We start from the raw sequence: 26,881 nt of genomic DNA, 5'->3' as shown, positions 1-26,881 counted from the left end.
GGCGTGATTTGTCTCTCCTTCAATTGTAGGGGACTAGCCAACCCAGACAAAAAATTGGCTCTAAAGAGACTCTGCCTGTCTGAAAAACTAGATGCAATACTCCTACAAGAAACTCTGGGAGAAGGTCTTCAGGTCAATAAGCTCTTATTAAGTTTTCTCCCAGATTGGGATTTCCACTTCCTGGATGTGAAGGGCCACTTTGGCGGTTGTGCTTTGGGATTTAATAAACGTTCCACAAAAATCCTCAATGTCTGGGGAGGTGAAGGTTTTCTTGGGGCTGACATTATATCAATGGAGTTCAACAGACCTTTTAGGATTATCAATATTTATGGGCCTTGCCAGAACAAAGAAGTTTATTGGAATCGGATTTTGGAGGCTGACTTCATGAATCAAGAGAATATAATCATTGGCAGAGATCTTAATTTCTCTCTTGGTTTAGCTGAATCCTGGGGCTCCCGGGGTCAAAGCGATCATCTCACGGCCTTTTTTGAAAATTTACTGGACTCCCATGACTTTCTGAATATTGACCCTGCAAAGCTTAAACCAACTTGGAGGAATCGCAGAATGGGGGCTGAAGCTCTTGCTAGAAGGCTAGACCATTTTTTTATCAAAGCCCCTCTCATGGCAAGTTTAAATTTGTTCCGTCAATGGGTGGGGAGCGGTGGGATTTCTGATCACTCTCCCATCTTTTTGGAGCTCAAGGATAACTGCTCAAAACCCCCTTCGCCTTTCAAATTCAACTCCTCTTGGCTGCTTAAACCAACTTGGAGGAATCACAGAATGGGCGCTAAAGCTTTTGCTAGAAGGCTAGACCATTTTTTAATCAAAGCCCCTCTCATGGCAAGTTTAAATTTGTTCCGTGAATGGGTGGGGAGCGGTGGGATTTCTGATCACTCTCCCATCTTTTTGGAGCTCAAGGGTAACTCCTCAAAACCCCCTTCGCCTTTCAAATTCAACTCCTCTTGGCCGCTAGAGCCGAGTTTTCAGAATTTGGTCTCGGCTTCTTGGATCCACTGCTACTCTCAGGAAGAGCTCTCCTCCCCTGGGGAGATTTTTGCGAAGAATTTAGTAGCCTTAAAAACCAAAACAATAATCTAGGCTAGAGAAAAACGAAGGAAAGATGATGAAGACCTCCAAAGGATTGAATTGGCTCTCTTAGCCTTTGAAGAATCAGCCCCCAGTGGTACATCCTCGGCTAAACAAAAGGCCCAGTTGGTTCAGCTTGAAACTGAAAGAATTAAACTACTTCGCTCAAAAGAAGAAAGTTGGAGACTAAAGAGCAAAGCAATCTGGCTTCAAGCTAGTGATGAAAACTCAAAAAAATCAACAATATGCTAGGGGCCGAAAAGCCATCAACACAATCTGGGAATTACAAGATATGAATGGAAGGAAAGCGGGCTCTTTCAAGCAGTTGGCTGACATGGGGATTAGACATTTCTCTGAAATTGGCATAACTCTTCCAAGCATCATCCGCACAGCTGAAGCTCTGCCCAGATTTATCGAACCGAATGAAATTGAAGATTTGAACTCCCAGGTTTCCAGAGAAGAGCTAGAAGCGGTGCTGAAGTGCTTTAAAAAGGATAAGAGCCCGAGACCTGATGGGTGGCCGGCTGAATTCTACAACTCCTTTTTTGAGCTAATCGGAGAAGATCTCCTCCAGACCATAGAAGAATGTCGAAGAACTGGCAGAATTTTGGAGGCATTCAATTCGACCTTCCTAGCCCTTATCCCCAAAACCGACAACCCTTCCTCCTTTGATGACTACAGGCCCATTTCCCTCTGCAATAGCATTTACAAAATCATCTCCAAAACAATTGCTCTTCGTATTAAGCCCTTTCTCTCCCGAATGATATCCAAGGAACAATTCGCCTTTCTCAGTCATCGCCAGATCCATGAAGCCATTGGTACCGCTCAAGAAGCCCTGCACTCGATCAAAAAGCTCCATAAAAAAGCAATCATCCTAAAAATTGATCTCTCCAAAGCCTTTGATCGTGTCTGTTGGTCCTACCTCCGGATTACACTCACCCACATTGGCTTCCCCTTTGCTTTCATCAACTGGATCATGGGTTGTCTTACCTCAGTCAACTACAACATTCTCATCAATGGAGCGGCCTCAGGTTTCTTTTATGCAGAACGAGGTCTTAGGTAGGGATGCCCTCTCTCTCTGCTACTCTTTCTCCTCATTATGGAAGGGTTTAGCAAGCTGATTAAAAAAGGAAAAGAGGAAGGCTCCTTGGCTGGTGTCCGGATCTCTGATATGTCATCTCTAACCCATCTCTTATTTGTAGATGATGTTCTGATTTTTTTAAATGGATCCTTTCAAGACTCTTATGCTTTCAAGTCCATACTATCCCTTTTTTGTAAAGCTACAAGTATGGAGCCAAATTTTGTGAAATCAACAATTATCATAGTCACCTGCCAGCCGAATGAAGCAAGACTTGCCTGTCAACTCTTTGCTTATGCGAGACAAGACCTGGATGCTGGCCTAAAATACTTGGGTTTCAAATTGAAACCAAATGGTTATCGAATAGCAGACTGGGCTTGGCTTATTGCTAAGATTGAAAGCAAAATCAACATTTGGCAACAACGTTGGCTCTCTAGAGCAAGCAGGCTCACTTTGCTCAAATCAGTTCTAGAAGTTATTCTGATTTATTGGATGTCGCTGGCCTGGATCCCTAAAGGCATCTTGAAAAGAATTCAACAGTTATGTTGTCGTTTACTTTGGCGAGGGCAAAGCTCGGTAGAACATTTGCTTGGGTTCGTTGGGATCGCATTGACAAGCCAAAAAAACTGGGAGGCTGGGGCATAAAAAACTTGCAGTTCTTTGCTGAAGCCTTGGCTACAAAATTGGGTTGGCAGCTTATAAACTCCAGAAGTCTTTGGCAGGAAATTACATTTTATAAATATATCTATCCGCTCACAGTATTGGATTGGATCCACAGCCACTCAGTTCATTCGGCTGGCTCCTCCATAATTTGGAAAGCAATAACACAGTCTCTTCCCCTCATCAAGCGAGGTCTGGCCTGGAAAATTGGCAATGGAGAGCAAGTGCGGATCGGACTGGATGCTTGGAGTGGCTGCGGGAATGCCCATATTCTCCTCCGACCTCTTTGCAACTTCCTACAGGCCTCTGGCATCACTCACTTAGCGCATATAGCAATTGCTAATCAGGACATTTGGCAAAGCCAGACCTAGATGGATCACAGAATGCTCAACATTCCTGATGTTTGGGTTGAAGATTGGCAAAGTTTCATCGATTCCCTAGAGGAGGCCAATGTGCGGATCATTGATAAACATGATGTCCTTATTTGGGCGATTGACCCCCATGGCAACTATTCCCCCAAAGCAGGTTATGCATCCTCAATGGTTGCTCGACACTCTGGTGATTTTTCTTGGTGGTGGTGCCATCTTTGGAAATTAAAAGCCCCCCTAAATCCAGGCTTTTCATGTGGTGCATTCTAATGGATAAAGTACCTACCGAACTAATGCTTATGCGTCATGCTATCTCTGGTCCCTCCAGATGTTGCCTGTGTATGCAACATGAGGAAGATACTACTCACTTATTCCTTACCTGTCCTATCTCGAAATCATTTTGGTTAAGGATCCTCACTTCACTGAATTTTCATATTGCCTGGACGGGGCAAGACATTGAAGCGGCTTGGCATAGTTGGTGGCTAAAAGCCAACTCACAGAAAGTTAGAAACCTGCCAATACTCTGGCTAAACAGGAACAAATCTATCTTTATGGATGCCAAGATCGATTGGGAATCCTCCAGTACTACGTTGTTGGCCATCTACAACTTGCTCCCGGAGGACCCGAATTGTAATCCCCTTCAGGTCATTACCCCGGAAATCATTGATACAAATTCCCCCTGGGGTTATTTTGACGGTTCAGCACAAGCCAATGGCTGTGGGGGTGGGGCGATTTTGCATATTGATAACATTGTGAACTATAGAATCAAAGTTGGTCTAGGCAGAGGCACCAACAATTTTGTTGAATTGAGCAGCCTAAAATACCTCCTCCTTTTTGCAAGAGAACTAAACTGCCAAAAGATTCAGATCTTTGGAGACTCACAGCTCACTATAAACTGGACAAATGAAGTTAACCATTGTCACTTGCACACACTTAGAGATATTCTGACTGATATCATTTCTCTAAAGTCTCAATTTGATTCCTTTGCATGCTTACATATATACAGGGAAAGGAATGAGATCGTTGATCGTCTTTCCAAAGAGGCAACGCAGCTGAACAGAGGTCAATGGCAGATTCAGGAATTCAGGGAAGGCACTTTCTACAGCTATTATCATCGACCATTCATGGACATGAATGGTCACCCACTGAATGATCTCTAGATCATCCAATAGTTTTTCTCTCCTCTCCTTTTCTATGTACATATTTTGTTTTCTACAGTTTTTTGGAACAGATCTCTAGTTTTATACTTTCCCTGGTGCTTACTGGACTTCTCTGAAGTTTATTATCAGTTTACATCATGATGGTTTTTGTAAAAGCTTATAATATCTTTGAACTGATCCTTTCTTGTGACAGCATCTCATACATGCAGTATTATACAACATGTAATTTTCTTATCTTATTAATGAAAATTACGCTTTTTCCAAGGAAAAAAAGAACTAGGTCATTCAGATGGTGAAACTTTATGTGGTGGGTCGTGCCAAGGGGCGTCGGTTCAGCATCATTAAGGAGTGGGCAGCGCAAGCCTAGGGTAAGCCTAAGGATTTTCAAGCCTGTAGAAAATCCTTGAACAACTACTCTAACGAACAATTATTTTCATTAAGGCACAGAATTTCTCTACTTGTTTGCAACGGAATAGAACATAATTAAACACAGTCACACAATAGCCAAAACACACCAACAAAAAAAAAAAACAAAACAAAACTAAGGAACCCAACTGGAAAAACCCTCTACTAGTTGTAGAGTTTTATTGACAGAGGCAAATTGTTTCCCTAGAGAACAAGCTTGTTCTCCCTGCTAGTGCTTACCTCGAAACCCTGCTTGCAAGAACCCTGTCCTTAGCTCCTAAATCCTTGTGTTGGCCCCGAAAATTTCCTCCTATTTCCTAGCACATACCAACAGGAATTTCCTCTGCCAAAACACTCTGTATAGGCCTCTCCTTCATGCTCTTCCTAGCTCTGCTACCTGACACACAAAACTCATTCTCTCTATTGTCTTGTCTCACCAACTTGTGTTCACAAAACAATGATCAATTTTGCGCCTTCGTCCTCCTTATAGACTTTTCGATCCATCTATATTTGCCATGTTTAGTTTTGGAACTCCGACATGTGATTAACTAGTTAACTGACTCATGCAACTCGTGCTAGCCACAAATAACTTTTGAGACTGGTCATTTGTCCTTTTCCAACGCTAACTCGCACTAGGAAACAATTAACTGAGCCTCCAACTATTTGCATGAGTAAAACTGCTTCATGAACTCTTCCTAATTTTTAGAAACTTGTCCTAACTTTTAGGAACGTGTGCATGCCAAGGAAATACTTCTTGTGGTCACGTTGACTAAGGCACAAATCAAAGAAGACCTTACTCGCTACTATTTTCAACAACCCCCTCCCAGTGGTGTCTTCCTTAGCTAGAGGTTGGTTTTTATTCCAATTCAACATGGGGTTGGACACATCATGGGTTTTGGAAAGGAACTATCATATAAATATCGGAAAGGAAGATGATTCTTGACATTTAATATTTTTTTGGAGTTGTCAACATGAATGCAGGATACAACAAGCAAATGTCATGATGTAAGACCATCACAAAGGTAATTTGATGTTCATTTTTTATTTTTTAATAATATTTGTATGGGCTAATGCAGGGCTCCCAGGGGAAGAGTTGTAGATGCCATCTAAAACTGATACTCATTTGGTGGGATGATAAGATCCTAAAAAAAAACATGATGTAGAGAAGGTAGTTGTATGAAGGAAAGCCAAATATGGATTAATGAATCACTTTCCGATGAAAGAAAGGATGACATGACTAACATGATTCATGAATGAAAGTGATGGATGGTCGATGCCCTACGAAGAAGTCCCAAAAGATGTAGGCTCCATAACAAAGAAGAAATTCATGACATCGAAAGAGGGAGTCCTACAAGCAATTGGTTGTCCCATGATCTCCACCTAGAAAGTTGTTGGAAGCAAGTCCCTAGTTAAGGGAAGGCTTGGTCAAGTCCATGGTTAAGAGGGAGCTTGGGTATATTCCTTTTATAGGAAAGGATGCATTACTTCATTGGAATGGGTATATCCTCCCTAGTTGAGAGGGAGAGGTAGACACATTATTCTTGTCTTCACTTGGGAAGAAATAACAGAGGATTGGGTAAGTATCTAGCATTCGATACTCTTTGAGGATGTGGTAGGGCATCCAAGATAAGAGTAGTCGTAGAGGACCAATATTCTTTGAGGACTAGGAATCCAAGATAAGAATAGTCCTAGTGGAACATACTTTAAGAAAACCCAGGTGGAGTCTATTCCAAGAGAGACAATGATGAGGGTGTCTATAAATCATTGGTCTCGCCAACATTGTGCTCTGATCTTGTGGAAAGATAGAGTTGTTTAGTCAAGGCCTTGTTATGTGACAATATTGGATGATATGATGCTATACAGATGGGTTACCAATCCAACTCTTCTTGTGAGAATTATTCAAATTGAGAATGTCCAAGTACCTTGTATGGATTATGAATACCTCCCTAGTTAAGAGGGAGTGTTGAAATATGTAACTAGGTTTGGTCTTCATAATGGCATATGTAATCATGATTTTATGTATTTAATGAAAAGAGAAAAATAAATTTATTATTTGTGTTCTTGAAGCATGGTTTTCATGCTCATGGAAATTTTATTTTTAGTTCAAGCACCCATTGAATGCTTCTAGGTTTGTCATAAAGTCAATTGAGTCATTGTCATGTATTGAAGACTCATTTGGTCATGTTACATATTGTAAAGAAAAATTTATTGAGTCTAAATAGAGTCAAAAGACCCTCCAAGACCTCGTCATGGCACAAAGATCAAGTCGGCCTCAAGATAGCAATTTGTACCCCTCACAAATCTATAAATAAGAAGGAATTTGACCTCATTGGCACACTCACTCAAGCAAGTTCGATCTCCTCAACATAGAAGCTAGAAAGGACGAAGAAGAAGAAGAAGATCAAGATCGAAGTCTTTGGGTCTCTCTCTCTCTCTCTCTCTCTCTCTCTCTCTCTCGCGTTATAGTTTCTAGGCTAGACGAAATTTTGAAGTTGCATCAAAGTTGTTAAGTTGCAAGGTCGAAGTTGTGAAGCTGCAAGATCGAAGCTTTGAAGCTGCCTCTAGATCAAAGTTGGAATTCGTCAATTGAAATTCTATAAGAAGAGAAGGATTCTGATGGGTTTTCCTCTCAGTTGGAGAGGTTTTGGCCCTAGCTGATCGCCTATATCTTATTGTCTCATTGTTTTGGTAGTTGTTTGATGTAAAGTAAAAATACATCACAAGCAGCTACCAAAGTAAGAGAAATCACCTACACTAGTTGCCCCCTAGATTTCTCAACACCAGGAAAATTTGTTTTAAATACTGTTCTTAATATCCAATACTAGCATTTGATCATTTTCCAACCAATACTAGAAAAATGAAAGTCAATTAAAACACTTCATATAACATCATGCACATTTTCAGGCAATCACTCGATCTATGTATAAAAAGTAGAAAACACTTCATATAACATCATGCACATTTTCAAGTAATCACTGGACTTATGGTAAACAAAGTCCACTTCCCAACCACTGCGAGAAAAAGATAAATCTGCCAATGATTGGAAAGCAAGTGAATTACCATGGACTCAGAAGATAACACTGCTTTTTCTGCCAAAAATTACAAATAATTTTGTGTTGCAGCAACTTAACAGAGGATAAATTAACATCCACCTAGACCAATTTGCCTTGTCAGACATGTCCTAAACTCATTTGGTGACGGAGAATCTTGGTTTAGAGTCTAGACTGCCCTTGCTGTGCACATTTAAAATCGTGCTAAACAAACCCAATACCAGCATTCTGAACCAAAATAACAAAGAACCTAACATAACAGCCTTTCTAGAGGACCCCTCTTTGATCTTTTGGTTTGGACTGAAATTCAAAAAGTACAGAGAACTAGACAGAAATCGCACCTTTACAATTTTGTAAATATCGGAACCTCCACCTCCGCTGCCTTTCCCGCCTTTCGCACCCTTGCCGCCTCCTCCTCCACTACCTTTGCCATTCCCCTGCAGCCCATTCTTCGCTGAAGCCAATCCATCGTCGAGTATTTTCTTGGGGAACGACTCCTGCGCCTTCAAGAAATTGTCCTCTCTGAACCCTTCTTTCTCGTCGACCACAAGATACAGCCCGGAACCCCCGACCGGAAAAGCATAATGCTGAAGCGGAGTTGGCCGGAAATCAGTGTAGACGACATGGCAAGGCTGGGCGTGAAGCTTGCAGATCCACTCGGCAAATTCCGTGGCATTCGACATAGTGGCCGAGAGAAATACCATTTTTATAGCTGGGGGGAGGAAAATTATGCTCTCCTCCCACACGACCCCACGCTCCCGGTCCTTCATGTAGTGAATCTCGTCAAAGATGACCCAAGCAACCTCTTTCAAAACCTCGGAACCTCTGTAAAGCATCCCTCTGAGAATCTCCGTGGTCATAACGAGGCACGAGGCATTCGGAGACATGGACACGTCACCCGTCATTAACCCTACATCGTCGAACTCGTGGCTGAGCTCCCGGTATTTCTGGTTGCTCAGGGCCTTCAGAGGCGAGGTGTAGATGACTCGTTGCTTGTCCCTGAAGGCCATGGCGATGGCATACTCAGCCACGGCTGTCTTCCCGGCCGAGGTGTGGGCCGACACAAGCACCGACTCGTTGCGCTCCAGGCAGGCCACGGAGACCTGCTGGAAGGGGTCCAGGATAAACGGGTAGGTCTTCGCCATGGAGCCGCTGTAGACGGGGTTCAAAATTGTGCCGTGTGTGGTCTCGTCCAAGGCCGAGGCGTAGCCCGTGGGTATGGCCACCTCGTGGACGCAGGTTCGAGCCATACTGCGGCGCTTCAACTCAACTTCGGCCTCGAGTTTTAGCTCCTCCGCCCTGCTGCCCAGCGTTTCCTCTGCTTTACGTTTGCCCAGAGTCGTTAATTCCTCCATTATAAGTCTCTGAAAAAAAACGGATCGACGGATTGTTCGCAGTTATGATGAGCTTCGGAGCGTTGAATCGGACTGTGGAGCTGCTGGTGACTGTTAATGTTCCTTCAGCTGACTGTCACTCTGTGCGCTTTGGAAAAAGCTTGGCCATATTTTCTTCAAATTCACATTGCAAAACCCTCGCTACTATTTCGTTTAAAACCATACCAATGTGTAGAGTATGGATAGTCTAAAGGCTCTTTGAATTTACTTCCATGTGGAGCACTTCTTAGTATTCCACGCTAACTGTTATGCATAAGATGCAAAATCCACGCCGTTCGGATCATTAGGATCATTATTTAAAATTTCTGAATATGCGACGGCGCCAAATGGAAAGGTAAAAGTACTTACGTTGTATAAAACATTAAAATCACTTCAATGTTCCAAGAAAATTCTCATATCCAATGGTGAATATTATCCACCTCTTAGGAATCCGTGTGAACATTATCCATCTCTTAAAAATCCTACCCAAAACATTTAACTGACAAGTTTCTTACTCAATATTTGGACAAGGTCTTTGCTCATAACTTGGACAGGTTCTAAGCAAGGAACTTGTCACTTCAATGCATGGAATCTATCACTTCAATATTTTGAGGTTCTGAGCATGGAATCTATCACTTTAATATTTTGCGGTTTCGAGCAAGGAATTTGTCATTTCAATATTCCAGGTAGGAATCCTTGCCATTTGGTAGTATTTTTTAAGGTTGGATAATTTTTCACCCCATCAAATGTATGAGTCCATTATTAACACTTATGTAAACCAACAACTGGTTATTAGTATATTATAATAAAATTAAGATGGTGACAAATTTTACTCACTAATTCCTTTGGAAATAGTTATAAGTGACTTGTCCCGAACCTTGAATTTTACATCCTCGAAATCAAGGTTCACCGTCATTTTCTCCATTGGCAAGTTGGATATCACCTCCACTTGAGCTTGATGCAATAGTGATGTTTACTTGAGTTCAACCTCCAAATGTCGAACATTTTCAACCTCTTGAAAACTTTATCAAATGGCAAACATTTTCTACCCCTTAGAAATATTATCAAATGGAAATAATATGTACCCTCCCTACTCAAACTTGTTTCTTAACCTAAACATTGAAGAGAAAGGTTCCCTACACGAAACCTTGTTGCAAGGTTTTATCCAGAGAATCTATTGCTTCAATGTTTAGTGTAAAGTCACCTATGAAATGGTGAACATTATCCACCCTCTAGAAACCTTTAATCACATGATCACAAGATGATCATCAAAATATGAAAACATAAGAATCTTTATATTAGAATAACAAAGAATCGTATAGCAAATGGCAATAATGTCTCCTCCTGCCAAGCTTCAAAGGAAGTTGAGTATTTATACAAACATGCAGATGTCTAAATTAAGAGATATCGTGGATGCCCAACTGAGTGAATCAAGTAACAAATCTCATTACAAAAGTATGTTCATGATTGGTATGATTTTAAGAAAAAGCTTACTCGGATCAATTGAATGTTATTGACATGTAGAATTCCTTTCCGAATTGGTTCTCCACTTGCCTTCATCGCTTTCCATCATGAGAAACACATGTTGGTTGTACATTTGAAGCAATAGACCATTGAGTTGTCGTGATGTCTCAAAGTTGCAACAAGAGAGATTGTGGCAACAAGAGTTGCGACAACCCAAAGTTAGGGCACCCATGAAATGTAGTAGCATCATTGGTCATGTGCAAGTTGCAATACCCCTTCCAATGGTTGAACTGGAGTTACATCGCTATGGAAAAGTTGCAGCATTGGAATGGAAGAGAGTTGCAGCACTTTGCAAATCATAGTGTGTGGAGTTGTAGCATTTGTTGTGAAGTCTTGGCTAGAATTGCAACATCATGGAGGAATTGCAACCACACAAAGGAGTTACAGCAATGCCCTTTTGATCTCGTCTGCCAATATTAGTATGAAATATAATATTTTTGCAACACAACACATAAGAAAAACATAAAAGTGGCAAAAAAAGAGAATAGTCGCCCCTACACCAAGAATGGCATGATAGGGGATAAAAAGTACATAAAGAGATGATGGAAAGTAGAAGAATGTTATCAAAAAGGTTATAGGCATGTGTTCAAAACATGCCAATTTGGACACTTGTCATCTCCCCCTTGCCAAAATTGTTGCATGTCCCTTATGCAACCATCGATCAGTCGGAGTCAAAGAGAACAGGGCTCCCATGACGGTTGTTAATATTGAAATATAATTGCCTTGCTTTGTATGGAAGGAGATATCCTCCTTTCTCCCATATAGTCTTCCAAAAAGTGGCTTATTTTTTCTTACTAAATTGAATTCCCTCTTGTAGGGTCTGTCTACAAACCATATCATCAAATAGTGAAGGTTCAACCCAATCCAGCTATCTTTGTATTCCTGTGTGCATCTGACATAATTTTATACTCGTTCCAAGGCAATCTATAGGTTGTTAGGGTTAAATGGGTCCCTTTTCTTAATGTCTCCCTTGGCATGTTTCCACCTCATTTTACATCTTTCCTTAATAGGTTCCCCGAGTAGATTGATCTGATCCAAGCATTGGGTGATAGCCTTTTGTTTATTCCTCATTACAAAGGTTGCCTATGGGGGAAACGATATCTAGCTCTTATGAATTTGAATAACTTACAAGGGCATGGAGTGTTCTCCCCTTGTCCATAAATTACTATTGAAATTGTTATCTGCAACCTTGCGAGTTGTAACCCACTCTACTTGGTTGACTAGAAAATAAACAAAAGCTCATAATTGTGCATCCCCCACAAAATGATTGGGGTTCCATATATTGTCACACAATAATACAATAGTATGTTGATAAAGCTCACAAAGGAGGTTCTTCTCCTTGGGAATACATTGAGAGTAAGCCGTGAGAAAAGTGAGGGGATTAGTGATTTCAAAATACTTGCTAGTCATTAATGCATTTTTTTGAAAGAATAAATACTTCTCTTGTAAGAACATTATGTATTAGGGAAAGGGAGGTCTGCGGCTAAGGGAAGTCTCCACCAAGATACCCAACCGGGCCTTTTGGATCTCTAACTTGTTGATTCTATGTTCTAATATATCCACTTTCTTCTTGTCCTCCCCCTCTACCTCCCATTTCATCTTATAGATTTCCATAGTTTCAACCCATATATCTTTTGACTCTAATAATTTTTTAGTGTTCAAGAGGTATCACCTCCTCCTCATAAGAAGTCGTAAGGTGTTTCCACTTATCCTCTTATGCTTTTATCCATTGCTTGCCTTCTTCTGCTCTAGCTTTAGTCTCAATAGTTTTATCAATAGTGGCATTTTCAGTCTATATTGTCACATCTCTCTTTTCTCTTCCTTCATTAAGGCTTTCCTCTTTTTACTGTGTAATAGGTTCCTCGACTTCATCTGACTTTTTCCTCAATTCATCAAACATTAAATTTTGCAATCTTTTATTCTTCATTCTAAGTAATTTTTTTTAATCTAAAAAGGGAGATATACAGAGCAATCAGCTTACCTTTTTACACTTTGTAGGAATGGCAGCAATTGCTTCTTCAACACTAGTCTCGACAAGTGCAGCAGTAGGCGTGCCCACAGGAGTAACGATATTTCTTCTTTGTGTTCAACAACAGAAATGTCAACAAGGCCTACAGAAGTGGCAACAAGTGAATCTTTGGGAGTGGCAACAACTACATCTGGGGAATGGAAACAATTGCATCCTTGAGAGTAGTAGCAATTATATTTGTGGCCTCGTCATTTGAATATGTATCCATCAAAGCAGTGAACCCTAAAAGCACTCCTTAAGGTTCTTGTGTGTTAGCAAGGTCACCAGCCTCAAATTCCTCAAACCCTAGATCCTATGCCTTTGTTGATTCATGTGGTGTCAGCAGGGGCAATGTCTTTTTAGTATTCTGTGATTTCCTTTGCCCCTTTTGGTTCTTATTTCAGTAGAGGTTTGGGTTGTAGCAAGAGTGTGTCATGTCCTTGTCTTTCTATAAACATAGGGGGGTCTCTTTTAATAACCTATCATTCTCTTGGTGGATGGTTTGCTACTAATCATCTCAATTTCAAGGTTGCTTTCCTTTTGTGGTGTTCTAATGTTTGGACCTTCTTCCTCAACAAGCATTGGCGGGCACTTGATAGCCAACGAAGTCACAACAATGTATTCTTCTTCCTCCATAGTTGTAGTAGATGGAGTTGCAACAACGTCAAGCTCATTCGGCAAAGTTACAACCACTAGAGTTGGAGTAACTTATTCTCGTGTTTTTCTTGCTCTGTTCAAAGCCCTCTCCGCCAACAGTCTAATAAGGTTGTGGTGAGAGATAACATCTCTTGGCCTATTTGCTTTCTGTACATGGGTCGCCATGTGTAACAATGTCCTGAGAAGGAAGTATGGAAAATTGATAGTGTGATTGTGTCTAAGATGGTCGAGGAGGCCTATGTGTTGTAGGTATATAGTCATGTAACATCCATTGTAGATGATGTAGCTTTGAATAAGTGAGGCTACATCTCCCAAGGGTTTAGCAGAGACCGACGATCGAATCTCGTCCCCTTCTTTACCATGTTTTCTCCTAGCTTTAAGAATTGTTGGAAAATTTCAGGATTGGAGGTCCATTTGCGATACCATTGCTCCCCTTCTCAAGGAAGCCCCATTACTTCAACTAGAATCTCCTATGTCACTAATACAACAACTCTAGCCACTACAGATCTTTTGTCAGTAAAATTTAAGGCAAACTCTAGTGTTATCTCAACATCATGAACCTTCAACTTGTGCACATATTCCTTCCATCCTACTTGTTGAAAAATAACTTGAACATGGACATAGGCTCCCAAAATCACTACCTCGGTGGGTTTGTTATGAATAATCCATCCTCCCATGTTACTCGCAATGCTCTTTCTCTATTGTCATTGTTTATAGGAGAAAATGGGAGTTTGGAAATTCTGGGAGGTAGATTCCATTTTTGGTGAATATTTGGTGAGTTTAATGGTTTTTAGTGAATGCGTTATGGTTTGGGAATATGATGTAAAGGAGTGGTAGTAGTAGGCATGATAGTGAAGTACTCTTGCCAATTAAAGCTCATTCACTATGTAAAATGTTGGAAATTGTACCTATCATATATTACCTTGATGACTCCTCTTTTGTACAATCGACTGAGTTGGTTGTAGGTACATAAATGCGTGTTCTTGGTGGAGTTGTAGCAACAAGTCGAAACTACAGTAATCAAAGTCATGACAAGAGGAGTTGCGGCAACAAAAGTAACAATATAGAAGTAAGAGTTTTGGTTGAAGGAGTTGCAATAATGGGGATTACAACCATGGTATTTGCAGTAGGATGAGTTGCAATAGTGGGAGTTGCAACAACCATTTATCAATAACACTCTTTACTACATAAACAATCATTGTTATTGAAAAACATTGACACAATCATTGCAATGGTTTTTTTTTAATCATGTCATCTGTCGGTGGAGGCCAGTTTTCACATGGCATGTGCCCATATATGCCCTTAGCGGGTTTCATTGATGGATCTCTCTCTCTCTCTCTCTTTTGAAAACAAAACAAAACAATGGATCATATTATATAGACCATTTACTTTTGCACCTAACTCCAAGTCACTTTTGGGGCATCCACTAGTGATTTTTCATATGAAGGCTTCTATAGATAGGGCTTGATGATATAAGCGAAGCGTGTATCCATTAGCCATAAAGGGGCTTCTATCCTCGCCTATGGTGTGGAGTTTAATGGCTCCACTGTCATAGACAATATAAATGTCATAAGCTCCAAGCTATATGGTACTAAACTTCCCTCGAAAGTACTTAAAACTTGGAATTGAATAATAGTGCCCAACCTTCCAGCATTGAATTTCTTCTTTTTAATGAATATGTCAGGCCATTGTGCCCTTGATTTCGTATCACTTTGCTTGGTGCAAAGAAACCTAACAAAGTTAATCCAAATTATTGATCTAGAGGAGCCTCTACTTCTGACCCTTTATGAGTTCCATCCCAATTGGATGGTTGTTCTGATTGTTTGGATCTCGATGTTGATGGGTAACATGTTGAAAATGCAACAAGAAATTCTCAATTCTGACTTTTTTTTCCTTAATCAAATTGAGGAAATCCAAAATTCCATGTCAACAGACAACTTGGAGGAGATAAATGAGGTGGCATGGCTTTTGTCACTTAGTTGAGTACACTCAATTCGAGTTAATGAGTTGAATTTGCTTGGGTTGATTCCTGTAAAATAGGAGTCTAGCTCAGTTAATTCGAGTTAGGGGAATGAAGTTCAGTTGTGTGCAATGGGTTCCTAAAATTTAGGAGCCTAGGTTGAGTTAATTTTAGTTGTAGCAATTTAAGTTAGTTAAATTGAGTTATGGTTAGTTAAACTAGTTCTAACTGTTAGAGGAACTACTGGAAGATCAAATTGTGGAAGTGGAACTTCAACCACACTCATTGATCATCCAGATAACTAATCAATCAGCCTAAATTAGCTCAAGCATGCAGAGAAATCAAGTTACCCAATTGAGATGGAGATTCAAAGGCAATGTACTATCAATTGTAAACTATTCCAATGTGTATAGGTGGTGCATCCAGTCAGAGGAAGGACCTAAAGGAATTGAGCAATCCAGATAAGGGAATTTCCTAAATAATAGGGGACTAATTCCTCAAGGAACAACGCAAGGAAATAGGAGCTTAGAGGGCTTCAAAATTGGCTAAGTGTTGGCTATATTCAATCAATCAAGCAAAGGGATAGACTATACACTTGTAGGGTGTGATTAGGCTTAAGCAAGCATATGTATTTCAGCTCTATCCTATGATTAATGCAATACAAATAGGAAGGGGTTTTGAGCAGTTGCTTTCCCCTAGATAAATATTTGTGCATGCGTGATGTTTCCTTTTGCATGTCTATGATTTGTGTTCTAGATGGTGAATTAACTTCCGCATATCAATAGAGTAGCTTCGAGACTTGTGATTTAGTAAATTTCATGAGTAGTTTCAAATCTACACATTATCAAAGGATCATTCACTGTAGAGCATATATTTTGAAGTTGTTATTGCAAGAGGATCGAATTTGCAGGATCAAATTTTTAGAGCTAGAAGGATGGCTTTGTATGGACTAAGACTCGAGTATGCCCTTGAGGGAAGATCGAATCATGTTGCTTGGAAGGACCGCATAGAGGCAGTCCTATAAGATAATGGGTTGAAGGAATTCATTGATAATGTTATCCCAAAACTGGCAGCATATGATGCTTAGGATCTGGCAGATGGAAGAAGTGTGTAGCCAAGGCGAGGAGAATCATATTGGAGGGAGTACGAGACTATATTGTCTCAAATCTCCACGTGAAAGAGACTCTATATGCAATGCGGCAAGTATTGATAGATCTGTTCCAAAATAGTAGTGACCATAGGAAGTTGGCACTCAAGGATAAACTTCGAAATATCAAGATGCAAAAGAACGAGACTATTCCACAATACCTAAGCAGGGTCACACAATGTCGTGGTGAGCTTGATCAAGTTGGTGTTATTATAGTAGAGGATGATTTGGTAATCCTAGTACTTCTAGGCTTTCCCAAGATTGGCACAACTACCAAGATTCGGTGAATGGGAGGGAGAAACTGCCAAATTGGGAGCGTCTATGGTCTAACTTGGTGTAGGAGGAAACAAGCCGGAATACTAGAGATGTGACATCATCCAAATAAGAGGAAGAAGACTTTGCATTAGTCAGCAAAGGAATGAAAACCAAGGGGAAGAAGTCACAAGGTGACGCTAATTCCAACCAAGAGGGCAAGAAGAAAGACTTGTCCAGAATCAAGTGCTTTTACTGTCATGAATTCGAGAACTATGCCACGAAGTGTTCACATAAGAAGGCAAGCAAGAAGGACCTTGCAGTAGCAGTAGCAGGTGAAGCCTTGGCTTCACAGTTTGAGCTTGGCTTCACTCTCATTACATGCATAGCTAGTGTGTGGTACTTGGACAACGGTGCCTCATTCCACATGACAAGGAATAGAGATTTTTTCAGTGACTTGGAGGAGAAAGATCTCTAAATGAACATTGAGTTTGGAGATGACAGAAGGTTCAATAAGATTGAGATTGGTACATTCACCTTTCAGAGGGACTCAGGCTCCCCTCTTAGACTCAAGGATGTGATGTTTGTTGCAGGTCTTGTTAGTGCCTAAATCTACCTTAGGCTGAAGGAAGGCAGGTCTAGGGTAACATCAAACCATGCTTAACCTGGTAGCTAGCCCTACCAGGTCGGGAGAGGGCTCTCTCCTTGTCAATCTCAATTAGGATATTGGCAATTAGGGCTTGAGATGACTGAAAATGAATGTTGATTTTAGGCTAGGTATAGTAGATTAGGGTTTCTATTTTGATTTTAGGTTTTGGTTGCTGGATCAATTAGAGAAGGTAGATTGGGTCCGGGAAATCAACTCAGGGATACAGTCATGTCCTGTGGGGCAAGGTAGACAAGGGTTTATGTACTAGCAATGGATTGAGATGGTAGATTAAGATAGCTGAGGAGTTGAGGAGGGCATAAAGAAACTATGAATCCTCTTCAAACTGTTGAAAACATTGAAAACCAAATGCATTCCCAAGACAAATCACAGCAGTGTATTTTGTCCATTCACCTTGATTCATTTAGTTTTAGAAGAGAAAGATGGATTTGGATACATATAAAACACAAGAAAAATTCATTACAAAGAAGAAAAAATACATAAACTCATTTTCACAAGAATCCCACAAAAATAGTTGTGAAACCTGGTTTTATTCCTTACCAAACTACTGATACAAATGTTCAATGAGTGCCACCACTTCCACCAAAGTCCAACCTTTACAATTGACTAAGAAATTACATAATATAGGCAACGAAACCACTCATGCTAGCTATCAAGGTCGAATCCATGAGAAAAGGGGTGGTTTCAACCATATCTAAACTAAGAACAGGAATATAGGTAGTGGAACAGCTTGCCTCTAAAACTTAGGAAACCAATTCATTACAGTTCAAAACCACTTGGAACTTGATGTATCTACCCTATGAGGTGATTTTCATCAACATTTACATCAAACACATCATTTACCATGCATACATTTACCAAGAAAAGAAGAAAAGTCAATCACTGAAGAAACTGGGCGAAATTTTGAGTTTTAGGCAAAATTGGCAAAAATTTGCCTGATGCGTAGCGCCCTGAGCCTGATGCATAACACCGCTTCAAGGCTACTTTTGGAGGCCTTGCACTTCACCAAATCAGGCCCAAGATAGCTTGTTGGAAAGCTCTGCCTGTCTAGTTTCTGGAACACTTTGAATTTTCTGATTTGGAGTTGATTTGCCCCTTCAAAAATCATTTCTCCCAAGACTACTTCCTGTGGGTCCAAAAAGTGGCAGAGAGGGCATTTTTTAGGTGTTTTTTGCCCTTTAAGTGACCCAGATCTTCTCCAAAATTTATGAAACTTTTTGGGTTTCATTGTTTTTTCATGCTGAATCCAAAACCACAAGCCATTTGGCAAAAGAGTGAGCCAATTCAATGCGCAGCGCCACTGAAATTTCCTGTGTTTTTATTTACAAAATTGCAAAATGACAAAAAGTTCCCAAAATTTCCTCAAATTTGGCAAGAGGCAACCTCATTAAGTGCTTTGCTGAGCTAATGAAGCTTCAGCCAAAATTTTGAGTTTATCATGTTCTTTTTTGGCCCTCAAGGCTCTCCTTAACTTAGCTTTTAGCCTCTTTACCCTTGTTTTGCAAATCTTGTTCCGAGTTAGGTAGTGATAGGTCATATGGTGCAGCATTTTCTTCTCTTTGTTGGCTTTATCAAGCATCTTCTCAAGGTGAATGTTCACTCTTTCCAACCATGATTCTTGGTCATCCTCAATTTCTTGATCAAGGGATGTCATCTTGATTTTTCTTCTCTTTGACTCTTGCCTATTTTCCTAATCATCTGCTGCTCCATAATAGTTTGCTTATCTGTCAGTTGCTTGTTTTCCTGCTCAAGAAAGTTGATGATCCATTTGGCCCTCTCAAGGTTAAGTGATAAGGCTTGTATTTCAGCCTCCTTCTCTTTGATAATCATGTCCTTGAGTCTTGAGCTTTGAGAGCCCAAATCAGTGACATCCTCCTCAATCAAAACAAAATCCCTATCTTGCCCTTCAGTAGGGCCCTCCTCATGCATCCTTTGCTTTCCTTTATCTCTGCCCTTTGATTGCTGGTCAACTTGTATAGCTAGAGAAGAAGGCAAAGCCCCTTTCACCCCCGGTGAATATAACATTTGCCTATGGTCTGGTGAAGAAAACGAGACCCCTTCCACCCCTGGTGGAGATAGTACTCGCTTGGCAGCTGCAAAGAGCATCCTAGTGCCTCTTTCATAGGTGAAAAACACAGGAACAAGAACCTCCTCTGTTTTACTTTCAGGCTCCTTTTGTTGCCCGGAAGGTTCACCTTCCTCTTGAGGATCTAAAAATATTTGAGGCCCCTTGAAGCACTCATGGGCAATGAAAGTTTCCCATGGCACTCCTAACTGAGTGAGTTGATGCAAAACAACAATTTTGATAACAGAAAAATGATAAATACTATTGAGTTGTTGTGGATATGGTTTTCTTTTTGCAATCATTGTCATCCTCTCTATGTTTTTGCATATGAAATAAGGGATGCTCATCATTCTGACCCTGGTGAAGTGCATAAGCAATCTGATGTGGTAGGCATAAAGTCTGGAGAACCTACCCTCACATGTAAAGTATTTGATGATAAGTTTCATGAGTGGAACATACTGGTCCTCCAAGAATTTGAAAGGAAACACCCTGCTAAGTTTACCATGGTACTTGGCCTTGATATAAGGCTCATAATGCTGCTTACTAATATTTTGCCTTTTGTTCCACTTTTCCCCTACATCTGGAATTCTTGTGGCCTCTGCAATGATAGTTGGTGAAAGAGTGAAGTTGACCCCAACAAGATGCACCATATTGTTATCCATGTTTATCACAAACTACCTTGCTAACTCATGGTGATATTTGACCCTCTCAACCATTTCACAAAACTCAAAACATGACTGATATCTGAAACATGTGGTGGCTAGTGGGCAAGCAAGGAGTTCACTCATGCTAATAGGTTCCTCCCTAATGATTTTTCCACCTTTGTGAGGCTTCCTGGACTACACATTTCTTTCCCTTGAGCTATCACTAAGTGTGTCCTCTTCAAAATCTGATTCACTGCTTCTTTCCATGCTTGTCTTAATGATGTAATGTGATGATGATATGGTGAACAATGATAATGGGTAGGGACAAAGAAGATGAGTATGAAGAGATTTTGCAAATGGAACAATAGTAATGAAGTGGAGTAGGGGAATGAAGGGAAGGATTTGGGAAACTAGGGTTTTGACTTATGAGGGACTTAGGGTTTAATAAAGGGGATTAGTTTCTTAGGGGAATAGGGAAAGGGAAAATGGAATCAATGGGTAGTTTTAGTGCAATGAAGTTTGGGAAAAGGGACAAAGGATGTTGGTTTTGCAATGAGGTGAAATTTTTGCAATGAGGTGAAAAAGTATGAAGGCAAGCTAGGGTTTTGATTTTAGGAAGCAAAACTCATGAACAAAACATGAAGAAGAATTATTTCAGCTCAAGATAGATGAACACTTACTTGTAGGAGGTAAATGCAGCATTTGAGAGAATTTGGGATGAATTTGAGTGAGTTTGGAGCCTCCTTGGCCAATGCGCAACGCCTGTGTAATTTTACATAGAGAAAAGTTGTCTGATGCGCAGTGTCGACCCTCTGATGCGCAACGCTAGGCAAATTTGCTGCAAAATCCAGGTTTTCTTCCTCTTTTGTTCAATTTCCCTTCAAAATGCAATTTTGGCTCTCCACTTGATGTTTTTCACAATGAAATGAGTAGCTAGCATGAATTTTCTTTATATATGATGCATTTTAATTTTTCTTCATTGCAAACCTATTTTTATAAAGTCTTAGTCACTTTTTCTCAAAAACTTTGTTTTTCATTTGAAGTTTGACTTTTTCTTGGCACTTTGATGGACTGATGTCTTGGTGCTTTTGTTTTTGTAGTGGCAGGAGTTGGCAAGGTGACCAGGAATAGCTGTTGCGCTTATTACAAATAGAAACACTTAAATTACATGACATTTTTTACAAAAAATGAAAAAACTTTGTTTTCAAAAAGATTTATTGAGCATATCAGAGGTAAATTTATGATTTTATGAACCTATTTATCATCCTCTTGTGCCTGCTGACCTTTTTATTCAATTTTGGATGACCATGATGACAAACCCTAAGACCTAGTGAAACTAAACCCTAAAACTGAATGAAATGACTATAAATGACTGAAAAGAGGTTTTGAACAAGCCAGCAGGTATATGACATGAGGGAAACTGAAATGAAATCACTACCATCAATTGATCCATGACCTAATGAAATGCAACTGATCGAATGATACACCTAATATGCGTGTAAAAGAGCAATTTGATCACTGATGGAAGTGTGAAGACACTGACACTAACAGGTCTAAAGAAAAATCTTCTCTTCGTTGCAGTTTTGGAAGACCGTGGTTATTATGTGATATTCAACAAAGGAAAGGCATTCTTGAGACACAAAGCCACGAGACAGGTGAAGCAAATCAAGGTTCAAGTCAAGAACATGTATGCACTTGAGGTAGAAGATGCATGCAAAACCTCGAGGAGCAAGGCAAAGGCTAGAGATATGGTGGTTGAGAAGGAGCATGTTAGACCTCTCAACATGCATGTAGAGTCCAAGAACTGCTTTATCTTGACATCATTTTTGTCCATATTTACCTCCTTTTTCTTATCGCTATCATACAAATAAATGCAATAAACATAAGGTTTTGATAAAGTAAATATTCATATGTCCTCTTTTTCATATTTTGTAAATATGCCTTATTGTTTTATTAAAGTTTACATGCAACTACAGAATTGACCTGATTCTATAGCTAATCCACAGATCTGCAACTACTTCCATTGTTGACAGGGTTCGAGTGCGCCAACTCAGCAAAGGAGTATATGGGTAGATAGGGAATGATCCTCTCATGGATTTCTTCATATTTACTTGAGCTAATTCATTAGGAGATCTGCACTACAACACGGTCAGCCATGACAGTGAACAACAGGACAACGCGTTGGAACAGAGTCCAAGTTTTAAGAGATTTCATCAATTTTATTTTTCAATAGCAAATCAACAAATAAGTGATATGATTTAGTTTGATAAGGATTATAGTGAAGTCCTGTAGGCTTAAATTTCTCGTATTGTTAACAAAAGACTCTATAAAAACAATGGCAGCTCTGTGTAACAGGTGCGCCACCATATGTAATTTTGAGCATCCTGTAGAACTCTTTTTTTACTTAATGCAAAGATCTTGTTTCATACATTTTATGTGTTGTTGATTTAAGGCAACTGACTGCCTCGTGGAGGGCCCCTGCGCCCAAATCAGGTCTTTGATTCATTGCAATTAGATTTTATTTTGTTTCATAGATTTAATTCATGGATGCCCTATTTTCATATTTTTAAGATGCAGTTCAATGAAGTTCGCAACTAGGTTCACTTGATTGATCTTTGTATCATTAATTTTGTTTGCTTAATATCTAGCATAAACTCGGTCATTTCGTTTGCTTAATACCTAGCATAACTCAGTAATTTTGTTTCATTCATAGCTTAGTAATCTCATTTATGTTTTGCTTTTGCATTGAAATAAAGTTGTAGTAGATAAGAGTGACAGTCTTTCTCAGCATCTGAATTCAAGCACATTTCATTTTCCAAGTTGATAAAATAGGATTTTCTTTATGTCATTTCATGCTTTCATAATTAGCTTTGTTTAGCTGCAGCATAAAAATCCAAAAACAATTGATAAGTTGAAAAGAAGATTAACATAACATATTTATTGAAAAGAGTTAAAATCATTATTCAATCATTCTAAAATCTCAATTCAATTAGAACTAATTCTAGAAATATCATTTAGAGTAATCAATTAACAAATCTTAGAAATAACATCCTAGTATAGATAATAACATCATCTCAACACTGATTCTAGAGTTTGACATTAATTTAGATAACAATAACATAATCACCTTAACAACATAAATGACTTCTAGCACATACAGTGCACTTGCACTTCATCAGTTTACTTTCCATGGTCGATAATTTATGCTTACAATTTAAGAACATTAAATTGACTAAACATTTTGGCGTCGTTGCCGGGGAAGTGAAAATAGAAGTTAAAAAAAATCATCAAATAAAAACATGATATGTGTAGGGAAAGAGACTCTAGAGGTAGATTTGTACGACGAGGAAGAAGCTTAATTCCCACAAATCTGCTTACTCCGCCATGACTTCGAAGTTCCACACCACACACTCAAACTCGAATTCCATTCGTAGGTCAACAAAGATTTCCTGAAATATTAAGATCTGAAATCCAATCTAGAACTTCACCTACTTCATCTTCTGAGGCTATAATCGAAGAATATCCTACATCCCCAACTACAAGAGTAGTTTTTCTATCTTCCATTGGTGAACAAATTCTAGGAGAAGAATTAGAAATTCCCAGTGAAGAAGAGGAACAAGAAACTCATCTTGAGTATCCATTGATAGAGGAACAAGAATTAGAAGATCCTTATATTAGTTCTGAATAATCTATCATGGTTGAAGAAGGAGGAGGAGAGGTACACAATGTCAATGGTGAACAAAATAGGATTGGAGGAGGTAGAGGTAGAGGAGGAGGTGGAGATAGAGGCAGAGGAGGAGGTAAAGGTAGGGGAGATCATGACCCTTTTGGATTTCCTATCTTCGATGAAGATACAACCCTCGCAATGGGAAATATTTCACCTTCTATTCTTCGTAATTTCCATGGAAAAAGAAGTGAAGACTCGAAGACATTTCTCTTTGAATTTGAAGTATTATGCAAATCATATGATTATCTACATGATGCTCAGAAATTAAATTTGTTCCCTTCTACCTTAAAGGATTTAGCATTCAAATGGTTCATGAGTATAGGAACAAATTCTATAAGAACAAGGGCACAAATGAAAGAAGCATTCTTAGAGAAATATATGGACTACTGTATGCCTCGCAACATTGGGGATGAAGTCTTCAAAATGACACAGAAAGAAGATGAGAATCTTGAAGACTTTGTCAAGAGATTTGTTTATAATCTTAAAAGGGTAAAAATGGATAGTTTGGATGAGAAAACTTTGAAAGCCCACCTACTCAAATCGATCAGAGACGAGTGGATTGATCTCCTTAACTTGAGAAGAAAAGGAGTTATTTCTCAATTACCATTTGCAGAGATTTGTGATATGTGTGTACATCTCTCAAGGGGTAAAGCACGAGTTGGAAAAAGTCTTAGGGATCATCTCTTATCAAGAATCAATAAATTTGTAGTTGGGACAGTCGGTAGGGAAGAATTAGGAAGTTTGCTTAACACTTTTAAGACAGATATTTTAGGGAGTCTAAGTGAACATATTGACACCCTTAAAATACAAAACAAGCAAAAATCCGAAAATGTTGCATTATCCATATTTTTTCCCAAGTGTAGAAAGAAGCATGCTTTAAGAGAATGTCCTTTAGATCTAAAAAGCATAGAAACTTGTGCCATATGTGCAGATAACCATGATACTAAGGAATGTCCTTCTTTACCAAGTCTTAAGGCTGTATTTAATGATGAAGGGATACCAGAACAAGTAGACCCTCTTTATTTTATTGCTAAAAGACCATGGCAGAACTCTCAAGCAAATCAACCACAAGGCTTTAAATCACAACAATTTGCTCAGTCTTCACAAAATAATTGGAATCCATCTTGGCAGCCTTGGGCTCAGCCACAATCACAATCTTGGAATCAAGGATGGCAAAATCCTTATGGGGCTTATGCTCAATATCAACAATATTCACCATCCTATCCTAATTTTCCACCACAATTCTTACCCCAATCTAGTCAGATTCCTCAATCTAATCAAATTCCTCAAGCTAATCAACTACCTCAAGTCCAAATCCAAAATCAAAATCGACAAATCTCCCTACCATTTGCATAAAAACCAAATCAATTGCCTACTCAAACACTTCCGAATCCAAATAATAAAATGTCACAACATATATACAATATGGAAGGGGAAAATCCTCAGACCTATGTAATAAATCCATTAGATCTAAATAATGTTCAATTAAGATCTGGTAGAGTATTACAAAGAAAACCCCCTATTATTATTCAAGAAACAAGGAAAAATGTTTCAAAAGATAAAAATCGATATGAAGAAGGAGAAATCTCTCTTTCTCAGAAAGAAAATAACCAAACAGAAATTGTTCCTATAAATCCTGATAATACTCCTATTATAGAACAACCCTCAGTATCCATTAAAACACCTTTTCTTGAACGATTGAAAATTGATGAAGGAGTAGAAAAACAAATCACATTGCATGATTACAATATGCTGGATGAATTAAGAAATGTTTGTATAAAAATTCCTTTGTTGCAAGCTATAAAAGAAATACCAATTTTTGCAAAAACAATCAAGGAACTGAGTACTCAAAGAACAAGAAGGAAAAAAAAGACATAAAAAGAATTTAATTGGTTGGGAAAATTGCAGACATCATGATGGGGAAAGCAACAATACAAAAATATCTAGATCCAGGAAGCCCCATTGTGAAAATTCACATCAATGGAATTGAAAAACCAAATGCATTGATTGATCTAGGAGCAACCATAAACACAATGAGTAAACAAATCATGGATTCGTTAAGGCTTCCTAATCTTCAATACACACCAACATTGTTGCAATTAGCAGACAGGTCTGTAATTAAACCTGATGGTGTGTTAGAATATGTTTGTGTATCCTTAGTTTCTTGGGAATATTCTTTCGACTTCATGGTTTTAACACCCAAGAATAATTTAGGAGGACATCCATTAATCCTAGGAAGACCTTAGTTAGCTACGACTGATGCTTTTATCGGTTGTAGATCAGGTGACATGTTTATCTCAGATGGAAGTTCTACAAAGAAATTTACATTGTATCCACTTGTAAAAACAACAATAGAAATAGAGAGTGAGGAATGGATAGATGATGATGATGATGATATACAACTTGTTTTCACTACTGAACAAGTAAGTGAGGAGGACCAAATTTTAAATCTAATGGAAAATAATGAACCCTCCTCACATTATGACCATAGTTGAATTAAATATCTATCATCTAGACAAGTGTCTTTACACTCTATGGAAAAATTTGGAAATTCTTCAATAGAAATTTTTCTAGGCAAAACTTTGAATATTAATGAAAACCTAGAAGAATTACAGAAAAACCAACTAGTAGAAATTTTACAAAAACACTCTTCTGCTTATGCATGGGAATACACTGATATGAGAGGAATTAATCCTAAAACTTGTATGCATCATATCTACATTGAACATAGTGCGAGACCAGTTAGAAAACCACAAAGAAGAATGAATCCAATTCTGAAAGAAATTGTTAAGGAGGAATTACAAAAACTGCTAAATGTAAACTTCATCTATCCAATATTAGACAGTGAGTAGGGTTTCACCCCTAGTAATCATTCCTAAGAAAAATGGGAAATGGAGAGTATGTATCAATTACAGGGAATTGAATAAAGCAACATTAAAAGACCACTTTCCACTTCCTTTCATAGATCGAGTCATAGACACATTAGCGGGGAAAAAATATTTTTCATTTTTGGTCGGTTTTAGTGGAAACAATCAGATTCAGGTAGCGCT

The 26,881-nt window shown here is 39.1% G+C and overlaps 1 protein-coding gene across 2 annotated transcripts in view; it reads right to left on the bottom strand.

Moving 5' to 3' along the window:
* HEN2 (RNA helicase, ATP-dependent, SK12/DOB1 protein) overlaps positions 1 to 9,479 on the bottom strand; it is a 211,615-nt gene extending 202,136 nt beyond the window's left edge. Inside the window, exon 1 of one of the 2 annotated variants that reach the window (XR_016258077.1) lies at positions 8,149 to 9,479. Coding sequence is in view for 1 of the 2 variants with exons in the window: in XM_089419971.1 (XP_089276097.1) it covers positions 8,149 to 9,162 (1,014 nt within the window). In the remaining variant the exon portion in view is untranslated. The remainder of the gene's footprint in view (positions 1 to 8,148) is intronic. The other variant, XM_089419971.1, reaches the window with a different exon arrangement.
* Positions 9,480 to 26,881: the final 17,402 nt, after the last annotated feature.

This window comes from Pinus tabuliformis, chromosome 4_1 (genome assembly GCF_031772625.1).
Source record: "Pinus tabuliformis cultivar Carrire ecotype Pingquan chromosome 4_1, CPIR1, whole genome shotgun sequence".
NCBI classification, from domain to species: Eukaryota; Viridiplantae; Streptophyta; class Pinopsida; order Pinales; family Pinaceae; genus Pinus; species Pinus tabuliformis.
The sequence above is the reverse complement of the archived record's forward strand: the minus strand, read 5'-3'. Positions and strand labels throughout refer to the sequence as shown.